The 13,842-nt window shown below is 44.5% G+C and overlaps 1 protein-coding gene across 7 annotated transcripts in view; it reads left to right on the top strand.

The window, feature by feature from the left end:
- Positions 1-13,842, top strand: part of MYOM2 (myomesin 2) — a 214,333-nt gene that overhangs the window by 32,497 nt on the left and 167,994 nt on the right. For all 7 annotated transcript variants that reach the window (XM_074991185.1, XM_074991183.1, XM_074991184.1 and 4 more), the window contains exons 7-12: positions 881-969; positions 1,473-1,523; positions 1,805-1,969; positions 8,178-8,339; positions 12,344-12,485; positions 13,541-13,740. In XM_074991185.1, coding sequence (XP_074847286.1) covers positions 881-969; positions 1,473-1,523; positions 1,805-1,969; positions 8,178-8,339; positions 12,344-12,485; positions 13,541-13,740 — 809 coding nt within the window. The remainder of the gene's footprint in view (positions 1-880; positions 970-1,472; positions 1,524-1,804; positions 1,970-8,177; positions 8,340-12,343; positions 12,486-13,540; positions 13,741-13,842) is intronic.

Here is a 13,842-nt window from a genome sequence, read left to right as displayed (position 1 = left end):
AATGTGGTAAAATACTGAACTTGTCCAAAATACAAAGAACTATTCTTTTCTCCCATACCACAACTTCACGTCAGTGTGACTCCGGTGGGGGTACTCCTGTTTGATCTTGTTGGAAATAGAGTTAGGCCCATTGTCCTTGGGTGGAGAAGTTTGCATCGGACCCCTAAGATGACCAGATATGCAGGCACGTTGCCAGTTACACTTCAGAGGAGGGTGTGGAGACTGAATTATTCCACCACTGGCCCCTGAACTACTGCATTAAGGATCCTTTTATTTTTAAAGTTGCTTGTCTCTTGAACAGTTTTTTTTCTTAATTAAAAAAGATCAGGTCAAACACGTTTCTGTATGGCATTATTAGGGTGTATTCTCTGCCCTGTGTGCTGTGTGAGTGGCGCAAAGGAAACAAACCGCTTGAAATTCGCTGCTGGGGATGAATCCCAGCAGGCATAGTGCTGTCTGCTGCACCTCTCTTCCCTCAATACCTGACAAATGAAGCTTGAGGGATAGGTGGGAGGGAAAGAGTGATTCCAGCAGAAGGTACTCCAGCTCTCCCTATCTAGGGAATGGTCCCCTGGAGAACATTGCTAGTTTGCTTCTACTACAGACCAGTGCTCTAACCTGTGACAGGGCTGCGACTGAGGCAGACAGTTAAGGAGTCTTTACCACCTGATTACCCTTCTGCATGGAGAGCAGTCTCAGAGAAGTAGCCATGTCGGTCTGTATCTTCACAAAACAAAACCTGCACGGAGTGAGCTTAGACAAGAATCGGATCTTTTTAAATTATTGAATGGAACCCTTTGATTATAGTGCAAGTGATTATGAGCTTTACTCACAATTTTATTTATGTTAACAGTATTTTATTTTCCTTTGTCCCCCACAGAGCTAATTTTGACGATACTGCTACCTATACAGCAGTTGCAACAAACGTCCATGGGCAGGCATCCACCAATGCTGCTGTGGTTGTGAGGAGTAAGTCCTATGTAATAATTAAACCTGGAATAAATACAATAAAAATCATTCCTCATGCTCAAAGGAAATTTTCAAAATACCCTTGAAAGATGACCCTGGGGACACAAATTCTTAGCTCTGATAGACAGTAAAAACCATGGACTTAACAGAGACATTGGTTTTATGGCTCACTGAAGCAGCATTACCGCCTGCTAACCCTTGACTAGCCACATCATTTTAACGTGCTTCCTATCGTATGTGTGAAAACCTTATGCACTGCAGTTATTCCCACCTTCTATTTCGCTCACACTCTCAGGTGATGTTGTCTGGAACTGAAGAGAAGTGATGTCTGAAGCTCAAAAGATTGTCCCTTACACCAGCAAACGTTCAGTCAATAAAAGATATTTTCTAATCTATCATTTCTCTTCTCATATCCTGTTGCCCACATAGCTACAGCACTTCTACAAATACGAGATAAGGATCACATTTATTTGGGTTGGACCTTAACTGTCCTTGTTTTACAGGGTTTAGAGGGGATGAAGAGCCATACCCTAGTGGGATAGTACCCTTCAATTGTAAGTATACTTTCTTATTGTGGGGAAACAGACACACTGTGCAATCTTTTTATTGTTATGTGCCTGAATACTATTATTTCAGCTCAAAATAATGAACATTGTTGCTAGCTTTGCTTTCTAAACACTAAGGCATCACAATGTAAGATGTCCATATGCTTTTAACTTTGCCCCTGCAAGTATAGACCAGCAGTTCCATCTATTGCTCTTATCTGGACAATAACCCTCTAATGCCAAGTATCATGAACTAGTGCTCAGCATTCTCATGATTTCTCTGTGTGCAGTGCCCTTGCCATCAGAAGTTTGCTTCACCCATATCGACGTTCAGTTTTTGGAGAAGTTTGGTGTCACCTTTGGGAGGGAAGGCGAAACAGTTACACTCAAATGTACTCTACTGGTCACCCCAGATCTAACTAGGCTTCGACCTCGTGTTGAATGGTACAGAGATGGTAAGTAAATTTTCATTGAGATCATGTATGTGTGTAGGTTTAGAATTCATCTTACTAGGGAAAAAAGATTGATTGTATTATAGTTCCCAAAACATCTCCCTTATCATCCATAACTATCTCAGATGAGAGAGAATTTCTCTTTATAGTCCTGCGCTAATGTAGAGTGTTGTCCAAAATGAATGTTCGAAGAGTGAGAAGAAGTAGGTGTGAAAATAACTAGGAATGTGACACAGAGGCCATGTCTAAACTTGGCCAAAACTTTTAAATGGCCGTGCTAATGGCCAAATTGCAGAATACTAATGAGGCACTGCAATGGATATTCAGAGCCTCATTAGCTGATAGGAATAAGGAGATTTCAGTGCTTGCAGGGTCCTTTCGGAAAGGACCACCCCATGTAGACGAACCGAGCACAAGCTAAAAGTGGCACTTTCGAAGTGCCGCGGCTGGCAGCATGCTAATGAGGTGCTGAATATTCATTTCAGCACCTTGTTAGTATTCTCCAATTTGGCCATTATCATGGCCATTTCGAAATTTTTTCCAAAGGTAGACGTAGCCAGAGAATTATGTAGAGGCTAGAAGGGCAGTTAAAAGGAACCTGGAATTAGTGTTAACTGTTGAGACACAGATTGAACTTCTGAGGATTTGCATAGGTACCTATGAGTACAGCCAATATCACATCATCCTACAGAGGATGAGGCATCTGTCCATGAGCTGCTGGTGAACACCCAGCTGAGGAAGGCAAGCCTCAGCCCCACCTCTTCAGGCCCTGCCCCTGCCCCGCCCCTTCCTCCTGAGACCCTTCCCCACATGGAGCTAAGCACCCGCAACCCACGTCTGATCCTTCCTGGCCACCTGGAGGGCTGGGACTACCATGGCATGGCCTCAGCTGTTCCCAGAGGTTGGGGAGATGGGCTGCTGTGCTGCAGCCCCAGCTGTCCCTGGTAGCTGTGGCAGCTTTGCCAGGGAGCATGGAATGTGGGCAGTTTTGGTAAGGCAATGCCTTCCCTTGCCTACATTACCCACCACCCATACATCTATCATCTTGTTTCAGAGGTGTGGAGATTTACAAAAGCCCTAATATGCCCCCTTTGCCCAGAATATCATTGGTGTCTTGATGGTCCCCTCCCCCTGTCTCCATTCCTGTGCCTGCATTAAAATATGGGGATGTTGGCTAGAGGATATATCTGCTGTCATATTTAAATTGACTTCTTCATGCTAAGCTCCTGACACACTTGTGGACACAGAAAACAGCTTCTAATCCACCCAAACAAACATTGTAAGCAAACAACTAAATAGCTCTGTGAAATAATAACACCATTTCCCCTACAAGAGAATGGTTTGTATGGTTATTTCTATTTCTAAATACTTGGGAGGTGATCACTATAATGATGGAGTCATGTAAGTACTCAGAAGAAACCTGATTATTGGAAAAAGACATTTGTGAAGCAATAGCCCCATGTGCTGAGAGAAATGTAGCCACAAAGGCATTCTAATGTTTTGTAGCCAGTCACTTCAGTACCCCAAATATTCCATTGCACAGTCCAGACTGGAATTCTATGAGTGGCTGTGTTAGAAAACCCCGTGAACACACAATATATAGTGTAATTATTGTAGTGTAATTATACTGTTAGTGTAATTTTAGGGACTTTTTGGGGGGTGAGGGGGAGACAGGCAGGATATTTATTTGTATCATCCCCACTTTGTAATCATTCTGAAAGCACTAAATCAACTAATGCAAATTTATTTGTTGGCTGTTAGGAAGTATCACTATGCAGTTTCTCTCGGGGGAGGGATATCTTGGTGATTTGAGCATTGGCCTGCTAAATCCCCTAATTGTGAGTCCAATCCTCAAGAGGGCCATTTAGGGATCTGAGGCAAATAGAAGAGGGGAAAAGGGGATAAAGAAAAAAGGGATGGTGCTTAGTCCTGCCAAGAGGACAGGGTAATGGCTTTGATGACCTCCTGAGGTCCCTTCCAGCTCTGTGAGGTGTGTATCTCCATTTATTATTATAACCTACCCAGATAACCTGAGGCTGGATGTAAAGAGAATATGGATAGTGGTCATGATCATTTTGTGCCCACATTTTGCATACAGCTGTTGCTGGAATTGTGTCCCTGCCAGTCTGGTGGAAATACTCACCTTCATCAACGTGTACCCATAAAAGTGAAAAGCAACAATTGGGCTAACGTGATCGACAGGAAAAATACAAGACTACTTTCTACACAAAGCAGGCATGGGTTTTGGATGGAGATGCTACTTTTTAGTTCCAGTCCCATGCTGCACATACATCTACTCTTGTCTGTTCCTTAGGGGGCAGGGACCTATTTTTTGTTCTGGGTTTCTACAAGGTTTCTTCCTTGCCTCTGAGGATAGAACAAGAGGCAATGGACTGAAATTGCAGCAGGGGAGGTTCAGGTTGGACATTAGGAAAAAGTTCCTAACTGTCAGGGTGATCAAACACTGGAACGAATTGCCAAGGGAGGTGGTAGAATCTCCATCACTGAAGATATTTAAGAAGAGGTTAGATAGATGGATTTCAGGGATGGTCCAGAAAGTGCTTGGTCCTGCCATGAGGGCAGGGGGCTGGACTCGATGGCCTCTCGAGGTCCCTTCCAGTCCTACTCTTCTATGATTCTATGATTCTAAGGCTTAAACACAAAAGGGTGGGAGCTCCTAGATGCTATTATGACCTAATGCAAATAATAAACAATAACTACAGTTTCATTCCCAGTGGGCCAAACCCTGACACCCATATTCTGGGTGCTGGACCTGCTCCCAATGAAGCCTTTTTGTTACTAACAGAAATGGAAGATCATTTGAGCCATCAGATTTTACACTGTTGTTAGCCATGCAAAATTCTAATGGGACCCAGTTCTGAAAGGTGCATTTTCCTTGGACAATGAAGACTGGATAAGGACTTCAAGAGCTGGGCCTGTAGGTTTAGTATTTAATGTCCCCAGTGTATTTTCATTAAGATATGTGAAGATTTGTAGAGAGCGTGTACCTTCCTCAGGTGAAAATATTCTCAATGAGATGAAGATTGAGCATAAAATCCTGGATCCATTGAAGTCAATGGGATTCTTGCCATTGCCTTGAAAGAGGCTAGGATTCCATTCCAGTATCCAAACTATTTAATGAGAACTAAAACAGTATTGTTTTATGAAACATTACGGGTAAAAACTTACCATTTGTGTGCATATGTGTATCACACTTACATCACGGGGAAGCTTATGTGTGTATCAACAGGCGGAATCCTCTCCCAAACAAGAGCAGGGATTAATGTGATTATTATGTTCTTGCAATGAACACCTGCTATATGCTTCAGGTCTTCACAGCAGCACTTTTAGGCCAGGAGACCCACTGCATATATTTTTGAGGGTAGGAAGGTTAATTATGGAGGTAATCTGATGGTTATCTTTTAAAATTCTCTGATTTAGTAGGTCTCTGGCCTGGAATGGAAAACTTAGATTTACATTTATTATTTCAGACAAGTTATATTTAATTCTGTGTTGGTATTAAAATACTTTCTTTTTTCTTAAAGTGCAGATTTTATTATTCAAATGATAGACAACTAAAGACTTGCGATGACTCTGTGATTTGCTTCTATTAATTGTATGCAAGAGAATTTTTTGTTTGATCAACATTAATAAGCTTCAAAGCAGTTCTTGGTCACTAGACTCGAGGAAATATGTAAGATGATTGAATCAAATCCTCTGAAACTCTTTGAAGTTTCTGACAATACAAGCAGCTCATTTAAAATTCTGGCCTTAAATGAAACCAATTTAAGATGGTAAAGAACTTGTACTGACATTATCTTTGAAGAGTGTACATTTAAGTCCAGTTTGGATGTTATTTTGTCTGGTTGCAGATTTTTTTTATTTTTTAAATTCAGAATAACACTAATAGAGTTTGTGTATCTCTCTGTCTTTCTGGGAGTCTGTTCGCTCAAGAACGCCTCCTAAACAGTAAAAGCTGGGACTGTCAAATTTGGTGTGCAGGTTCCTCTTATAACTTCAAAAAAGTCAGGGTTTGTGCTAGGGGAATGGAATGTGCATGGAATCCAGTTGTTTCTTGTTGTGGGGAGGGCCTTGGTATCAGGGAGAATTATACTCCAGAATGACCACAGAGGGGCAGCAAGCAAACACAGTCCATGCTGCCACAAGAACCATTCAGGGGCAGAGCATCTGGAAGCCAGACAGCATGCCCCCACCACCACAGGCTGGTCCCAGAAAGCAGCCCTGCCCTGCCCGCGGAGTTGCTGGCTCCCTGTGCACTTACTGGAGGGGACCTCGATGATCTCTGGGGATGCCTGGCTCCCCATGGCCTGGCTGGATGACCACGAGGGGACGTCAATGACGAGAACACCCTCCTCGCTGGACCAGTCCCACGTGGTGTCTGCCCCCTGGCTGGGACTAGCTGGTTCTGGCTCCTCCAGCTCCTCCGGCTCAGACTGGTCGACTGAGATGTCCAGAACCACTCTGGGCGGGGAGCTGTCCTGGGGCCCCAGGGTGCAGTGTAGCTCTCAATAGCAGGGACAGGTGGAGGGACCTGCCCCTGAGTGCCCGACCTCGTCCCAGACCCGGGCATAGCCCTGCTGGAGCTCCTTTACTTTGCTCTGGACTTGCTCCGGGGTCTGCTCCAGGTGGCCTTGGCTGGTCAATCCCCGGGCCAGGTGGGCAAAGGCAGCGGTGTTCCTCTGCTTAACTCCCACCTCCCAGAGGACCTCCTCTTCTCTCCAGAGGCCAGGAGATCTCAGAGTTCATGGTCTGTCCAGGAGGGGCTCCTTTTCTTTTTTTCTGGGATGGACTCCTGGGATCCCTGTGGGGGATCTGAAGGGGAGCATTGGGGCTTGGGAGGCTGCCAGGCTCTGGCCATGTGCCTGTCACTGTCGTCAGGGGTGGCTGAGCTAGTGTGCTGCTGGGAGCTTGTGCTGTCGCAGCTTGCTTGCTCTCAACTTCCTGCCATGGGGTTTCTGGGTCCATGTGGCTTTAAGAGCGGCTGGACGTGTGGGTCATAGAGCTCTGCTTGGCAGGGCAGGGCGTCTCCACACTTCAGCTGGGCATCGTTGTGGAGGACTCCTCTTTTGAAAGAGTGGGCCATGGAGCATCTACATGAGCCTTCTTTTGACGTTGTTTTTCAACGGGTGGCGCTCTTCCCACTACGGAATTGGGGTCCCGCTTTTGATGTCTGGGCCACATTCCTTTGATTTCAAATTGAAAGAGTGCATGGCACGTGTGGACGCTTCCTTCGTTCTTTCAGAAGAGGGACGGTCTTTTTGAAATACTGTGCACGTGTAGACACAGCCTTAAAGATGAGGCACATTTTTCCACCCCTCTATTCACCATGTGGCTCCATGTACTATATATACATATATCCATCCATTGGCTAAAATGAGTTGTCTGCAACCTTTTGAACACATGCTCCAGAGTGTATGTGAGCCACAAGGTAGTAATCAAGTGTAGTGGCGTGGCTAAACTTTGAACTTAATGCTGCTGTCTTGATTATAATCAGACTCAATGGATTAAAAATCAAATGTTCTCCTATTAGTTATTAAAAGAAAGGGAGACAGAGGGACTTCCTTGGCCAGCAAAAATATGCTGATCCTTTCATCGCTTTCATCTCGCTAGTCAATCAGACTAATTTACATCAATCATGGGGTGCCACCTTTGACCTGTGAGAAATTCAGATTTAATTGGATTTGCTGCTCAGCAGGCATGCCTGAGAGATTTCAGAAGCAATGTATCTTCATAGCAAACCTTCAGACTGAACTGAAATCTAGTCTTTAAAAGTAAAGAAGGACTAATCTGACATTTAACCTGAATAGTTAGAAAAGTATTTTTAAAAGGGTAGACATTACATACTGCCATTGTCACTGTGTATGGTAGGTTTTCATAGCATTGTTTCAAAAGGGGACTTAAAATAATTTTTGTCAGCGTATTAAAATGATAGTGAAGGGAAATCTTTCCCTTGCTGTAGCAGATGCAGCACATAGTAGCTAAACTCTCCCCATATCCACTGATGAAATGAGATTTCAGGGACACAGCTTAGTTCTTGTAGGTAAATTTGTTCATAACATCTACATACTACCATGCTGAGTAACACTGGCATAAATGGCAATCTGTACTACTGATTAACACAGATGTGAACTTGGGTGAAGACTGCTATTGGTAATTCATTAACACATGCTTGATCACAATTCTCTTCCAGATGTGTTAATAAAGGACTCCAAATGGGCAAAACTGTTCTATGGGGAAGGCCAGGCAGCACTGTCTTTCACCCACCTGAATAAGGATGATGAAGGCTTATACACCCTGCGCATAATTACAAAAGGCGGGGTGACTGAGTACAGTGCATTCATGTTCGTCAGAGGTATGTTTTTCATTCTTTGTTAGGGGAGAATTTAGAAATGGAACAGTCATTTAATTCAGCACCATAGTTTATTGAAAGAAACCTGAAAGAAATCCCCAAAGTGGCATAAATGTGGAATTTATCCTGTGTTCTATGTAAGGAAAAATGGGCTCATACTGCACTAAGAGGAGCTTCACGTAGGATTGTGCTCCTGAAAATACGGTCCTCCAAGACCTTTATGGTGGTGCAGTCTACTCTTCTCTTTACAGATGGCCACTTTCTTTGACTGGTTTTGTATTATGTATCAGGGCATGACCTGCTTCTTGCACCACAGAAAAGTGCTCAGACTCCACTGCTTGTGTACACCCAACATGCCATTCATTTATATGCAATAGCTCGGTGGTTTGGTTATTGGCCTGCTAAACTCAAGGTTAGGAGCTCAGTTCTTGAGGGTGCCATTTAGGGATCTGAGGTCAACAACAAAAAGAAAGAAAAGGGGTGGTGCTTGGTCTTGCCAAGGGGGCTGGACTTGATAACCTGCTGAGGTCCCTTCCTGCTCAATGAGATGTGTATCTCCATGTGTTATATTGGGCAAGGGATAGCTCAGTGGTTTGCGCATTGCCCTGCTAAACCCAGGGCTGTGAGCTCAATCCTTGAGAAGGTAAATAGATGTCAGGGATTGTGCTTGGCCCAGGCAGGGGACTGGACTAGAAGACATCTTGAGGTCTCTTCCAGCCCTAGGAGATGTGCGCCTCCAATTTTATGTATATGTACATTTCAGTCACCAACATCTTCACAGTCCTATGCAGCACTGCTATTGATAGTGTCCCCCATGCTTCCAGGATTTATGGACCTGAGAGCTCTCCCTTTTGGGAGGTCTCTGAGCTTGGCCTCAGTTAGGCCTGTTCTGCTCTCCTCCTCCTGTCCTTCCTGTGCCCTTCTCATCTCCAGCTGATAGGCTAATTCTCTCTTTAGCTTGCCTGCCCCTCACACCTGATTAGGTAATTAATTTCAATTACCCCAGTCTACCTTCTGTGGGGGAACTATTTGGTGTAGGTTCACTGGCTCACAGGGGGCTTTGAATGTGTCTACATGCAACCCCTCTTGGTGTGGGCTTTGCTATGGGGCTCACTAGGCTGGAATAGGACATTTACATTTGAGTCCATTTACATCAAGTTCTGGGACTGTGGTTAGGCCTAACCCTTGCACAGTGTAAGGGTGGAGGAGTGGGGGCTTGAGTATTCCAGTTACCAGAAAGGAAGAGAAAGGTTGGCTTGCCAAAGAAACGTTTTTCACAAGAGACATAGATGAACAGGAGAGGAATACATTAAAAATGCTACAGGTCAGAGACTGACCTCACATCTGCATACAGCTCCCACTGAACCCAGCCAGAGCTCCCAAATGCATCTATGGGCAGAGCTAGCTCTGCATTTCTTTTGTTTTTAAAAACGAGCTCCTTTCTGCCTGTGCAGTTCTTTAATTCTGAACCTCAGCAGCTGCATATTGGTGTAGCTCCCCCCAGATCAATGGACATATATGCCTATATGCCCATTATGGATCGGGTCTGTTTATTTTAGAAGCGTACCAGCATGTGCTTGTGCATGTTGTCCTTCTCACTAAGATTTCTGCCAGACCATTCCATTTATGGGGGTGGGTGGATATAGGTGGTGGCTCTGTGTCAAACTTTTCCTGTGGGGCTGGCACACAAAGTGTACTGGTTCTGTGGTTACACTGCCATTTTAACTGCCTCATGGTGGCAAGTCTCAGAGACTGGGCCTACAGACTCAGGCTCACTCTATGGGGCTAGAAACAATGTGTAGATGTTAAAGCTCAGGCTCTGATTCCAGGGAGTGTGTGTGTTTTAGGCTGTGAGTGCGAGCATGTGCCTGAATGTTTACACTTCTGTTGTTAGTGCCACAGAACAAGCCCCACGAGCCTAAGTCTGTAGGTGGAGTCTCTGAGATTCACCCCCATGGGGTTTAAAATGCAGTGTGGATGTACCCTGTGTCCCTGGCAGCCACACTCCCTGTTGTCACTGGAGCCAGACTAGTAGAGCTGCCTTGTTCCTAGTCCATTCTCTAGGAGGGGGGATGCCACTAGAAAGGGGAAAAGATCATGGAAAACATAACTTTCTTGGGGAATCTCTACTGTGCAGGTAGGTGGATGATAAGCATTTCCTTTGGCCCACCTTTACTCTGACCCCTTCCCACGCACAATTCCCTGGACATGTGGGCTACGTCTACATGTGAAGCCTACATCAAAGTAGCCTATTTCGATGTGGCGACATCGAAATAGGCTATTTCGATGAATAACGTCTACACGTCCTCCAGGGCTGTCAACGTCAATGTTCAACATCGACGTTGCGCAGCACCACATCGAAATAGGCGCAGCGAGGGAACGTCTACACGCCACAGTAGCACACATCAAAATAAGGGTGCCAGGCACAGCTGCAGACAGGGTCACAGGGCGGACTCAACAGCCAGCCGCTCCCTTAAAGGGCCCCTCCCAGACACACTTGCACTAAACAGCACAAGATCCACAGAGCCGACAACTGGTTGCAGACCCTGTGCATGCAGCATGGATCCCCAGCTGCCGCAGCAGCAGCCAGAAGCCCTGGGCTAAGGGCTGCTGCACACGGTGACCATAGAGCCCCACACGGGCTGGAGAGACAGCGTCTCTCAACCCCCCAGCTGATGGCTGCCGTGGAGGACCCCACAATTTCGACATTGCGGGACGCGGATCGTCTACACAGTCCCTACTTCGACGTTGAATGTCGAAGTAGGGCGCTATTCCGATCCCCTCATGAGGTTAGCGACTTCGACGTCTCGCCGCCTAACGTCGAAGATAACTTCGAAATAGTGCCCGACACGTGTAGCCGCGATGGGCGCTATTTCGATGTTAGTGCCGCTACTTCGAAGTAGCGTGCACGTGTAGACACAGCTGTGGAGAGCCCTCTATGAAATCCATACTAAGGGGAGACAAACTGCCAGGGTTCTACCAGAGCCCTCTTTACACATGAATTGTGATCCGAAGGTAGAAAGTAGCCTCTGTGATTATAACATAAGGGTTCAGTCAGGCCTATCACTCTGAAATTTCCAGGGGTGGAATCCTTTTGGGGATTGGTCAAGAGCATCTGCCTCTCAACACCATTGTCATAACAATTGGGTGACTGGTTGCAGACAGAGAAAAAGGACTTCTCTGAGTCACCCTATATTCAGGTGTTACAACCCTGCATAATTACTTCAGCAGGTGGCTTTTTCTTGAGGTGAAGTATCTTTCTGAGGATATGCAGCGAAAACCTTAGGAAAAGTCAAGACTTGGAAGAACCGTAGATTGAGATTTCTCTTGGGTTGTTTGTGTCAACAATAAAGAGAGCCAGGAAGGAGGAAGTTTGAAGTACAGCTAAAATGTGCATACACCTATTAAAGTCTACTTAGTAACAGGTTTCATTTAAGAAGTGTGAGAGCTCAACACCTCTCAGGATCAAGTCATATATAGGTGTCTCAGTTATGAAACATCAATTATTTATGAGTGTCAGTATGTGAATATTTGAACTAGGAGGTAACCTTGGAAATATAACAAAGGCTCACATGCCAAGTAGCTTTAGGAAATATCTTTGTCCTAGCCACATGGTCTTCAGTGACTGCCTCTCTCTGAGCCAGCAGTGACTGAAATTCATCTTTCAGAGGGTAAACTTTCCAGAAGCACCAAAGGCAGTTAGGTGCTCAACTTCCATCGAAAGTCAGTGAGAATTTGGTACCTAATATCCATTTCTAGCTTCCAAAAGCTGCACCAAGGGTTTTAAACCTATTGCTAGATCCCACTGGGATTGATTCTCCACTGTGCTACTCCAGGGTAATTTCATGGAAATCATTGGCATCTTACTGGCATAAAAGAGGAGTAGTACTGTGATGGATTGGGTAATCTGTGGAATTCATTTTTGTTGTGATGTAACAACGGAGTCTCTCTCCACACCTGAGATGTATTTTAGTCAAATCTGATTTGTTTTTTTTCCCCTAATCTAGATGCTGATGCGTTAATTGTAGGGGCCCCAGGGGCACCAATGGACGTTAAATGCTATGATGCTAACAGAGATTATGTCATTGTAACCTGGAAACCACCAAATACTGCCAGTGAGAGTCCAGTTATAGGCTATTTTGTTGACAGGTGTGTATATGTGTTTATGTATTTAGATTTGTTTTTTGTGGATCAGAACTCACGTACTGAAAAAAGTCACTATTTTTCTGCTCTGTGTGTCAGTACTGGGTCTGTCTGGGGACACTAGAGTTCCTGCAACATTTTAGAGGAGGCTTCGGGTTGTTCTAATTTGCACACTGCTGAAATAGCCAAAAAGTTCCAGTTGCTGGGGACCATTAAGTGAGGCAGTGCTCCAGTCATGCCTCCTTCTCCGTCTCCATGTTACCTGATGCTTGTGTACTCAAGACAGAGACTCACAAAACTGGGGACTACGCAACTGGAAGATTAAGCCAACATGATAGCCCCTTTGCTCCTGAAATTTGTTCTAAGTTATGTTGGAAATCCTGTATAAGACAAAAAAGTCAGGATCAGGGGAATCCAAAGAACAGCTTAGCACTCCTGCTGAACTTCAATGAGTGCTCTTCAGCTGTAACCAAAGTCCAGCATCTCATCCTTCATATTTAAAATTAGCAATGTATTATACACAGGGAGAGATTTGTGTTGTGGTTTCAGTATACACAGTATTTTTACACTAAAAATAATGATTTACCCACTTGTGCCTCATTGTTGTAGCTGATAATCTGTCATTATAGCCTACCTCCCACACTTCTGGGAACTGTAGGTAAATGTTGATTTCAAAATCACTTGACTTGGGTGAAATTCACCACTCTGTTGAAGTTTCTACAAGGTCTGTGGAGCATTTAAATTCCATTTAAACATTCAAAATAAGGCTTAACTCATGTGGTGTGTAGACCTATGAGTGATTTTTCACCTGTTACATATATAATATAATATAATATAATATAATATTCCCTTTGGTAGAACACAACTGATTTTCTTCCATTGATAAAGTATAGGTCACATACCCTGGCTTAACTGTATCAATTGGGTTTGCTCCATGGAAATCAGTGGAGCTATACTGATTTACATAAGTTGTGGATCTGCCTGTCTGTCAGTAGGCACAGTACTAATTGCACACAATCATTTCCTCACCCTAATGAATGATCTCCTTTTCTTACTCAAAGATGTGAAGTGGGTACTGAAAACTGGGTCCAGTGCAATGATGCACCAGTAAAAATCTGCAAATACCCTGTAACTGGACTGTTTGAGGGACGGTCTTACATATTCCGTGTGAGAGCAGTGAACAAGGCAGGTATTAGCAGGCCATCCAGAATCTCGGAAGCAGTTGCAGCTCTTGATCCTGTTGACCTGGACAGATTACAAAGTAGGTAACGCAACAGCTAAGAAGCTATTCCTTATTTATGCTGTGATTTTGTAAAGAAAAATTTTATTTTCTGGTTCTATTAGGTGTGTAACCAAGTAGGCA

Source organism: Carettochelys insculpta, chromosome 3, assembly GCF_033958435.1.
Source record: "Carettochelys insculpta isolate YL-2023 chromosome 3, ASM3395843v1, whole genome shotgun sequence".
NCBI classification, from domain to species: Eukaryota; Metazoa; Chordata; order Testudines; family Carettochelyidae; genus Carettochelys; species Carettochelys insculpta.
Note: the sequence above shows the minus strand (reverse complement) of the source record. Positions and strands in the feature narration are given on the sequence as shown.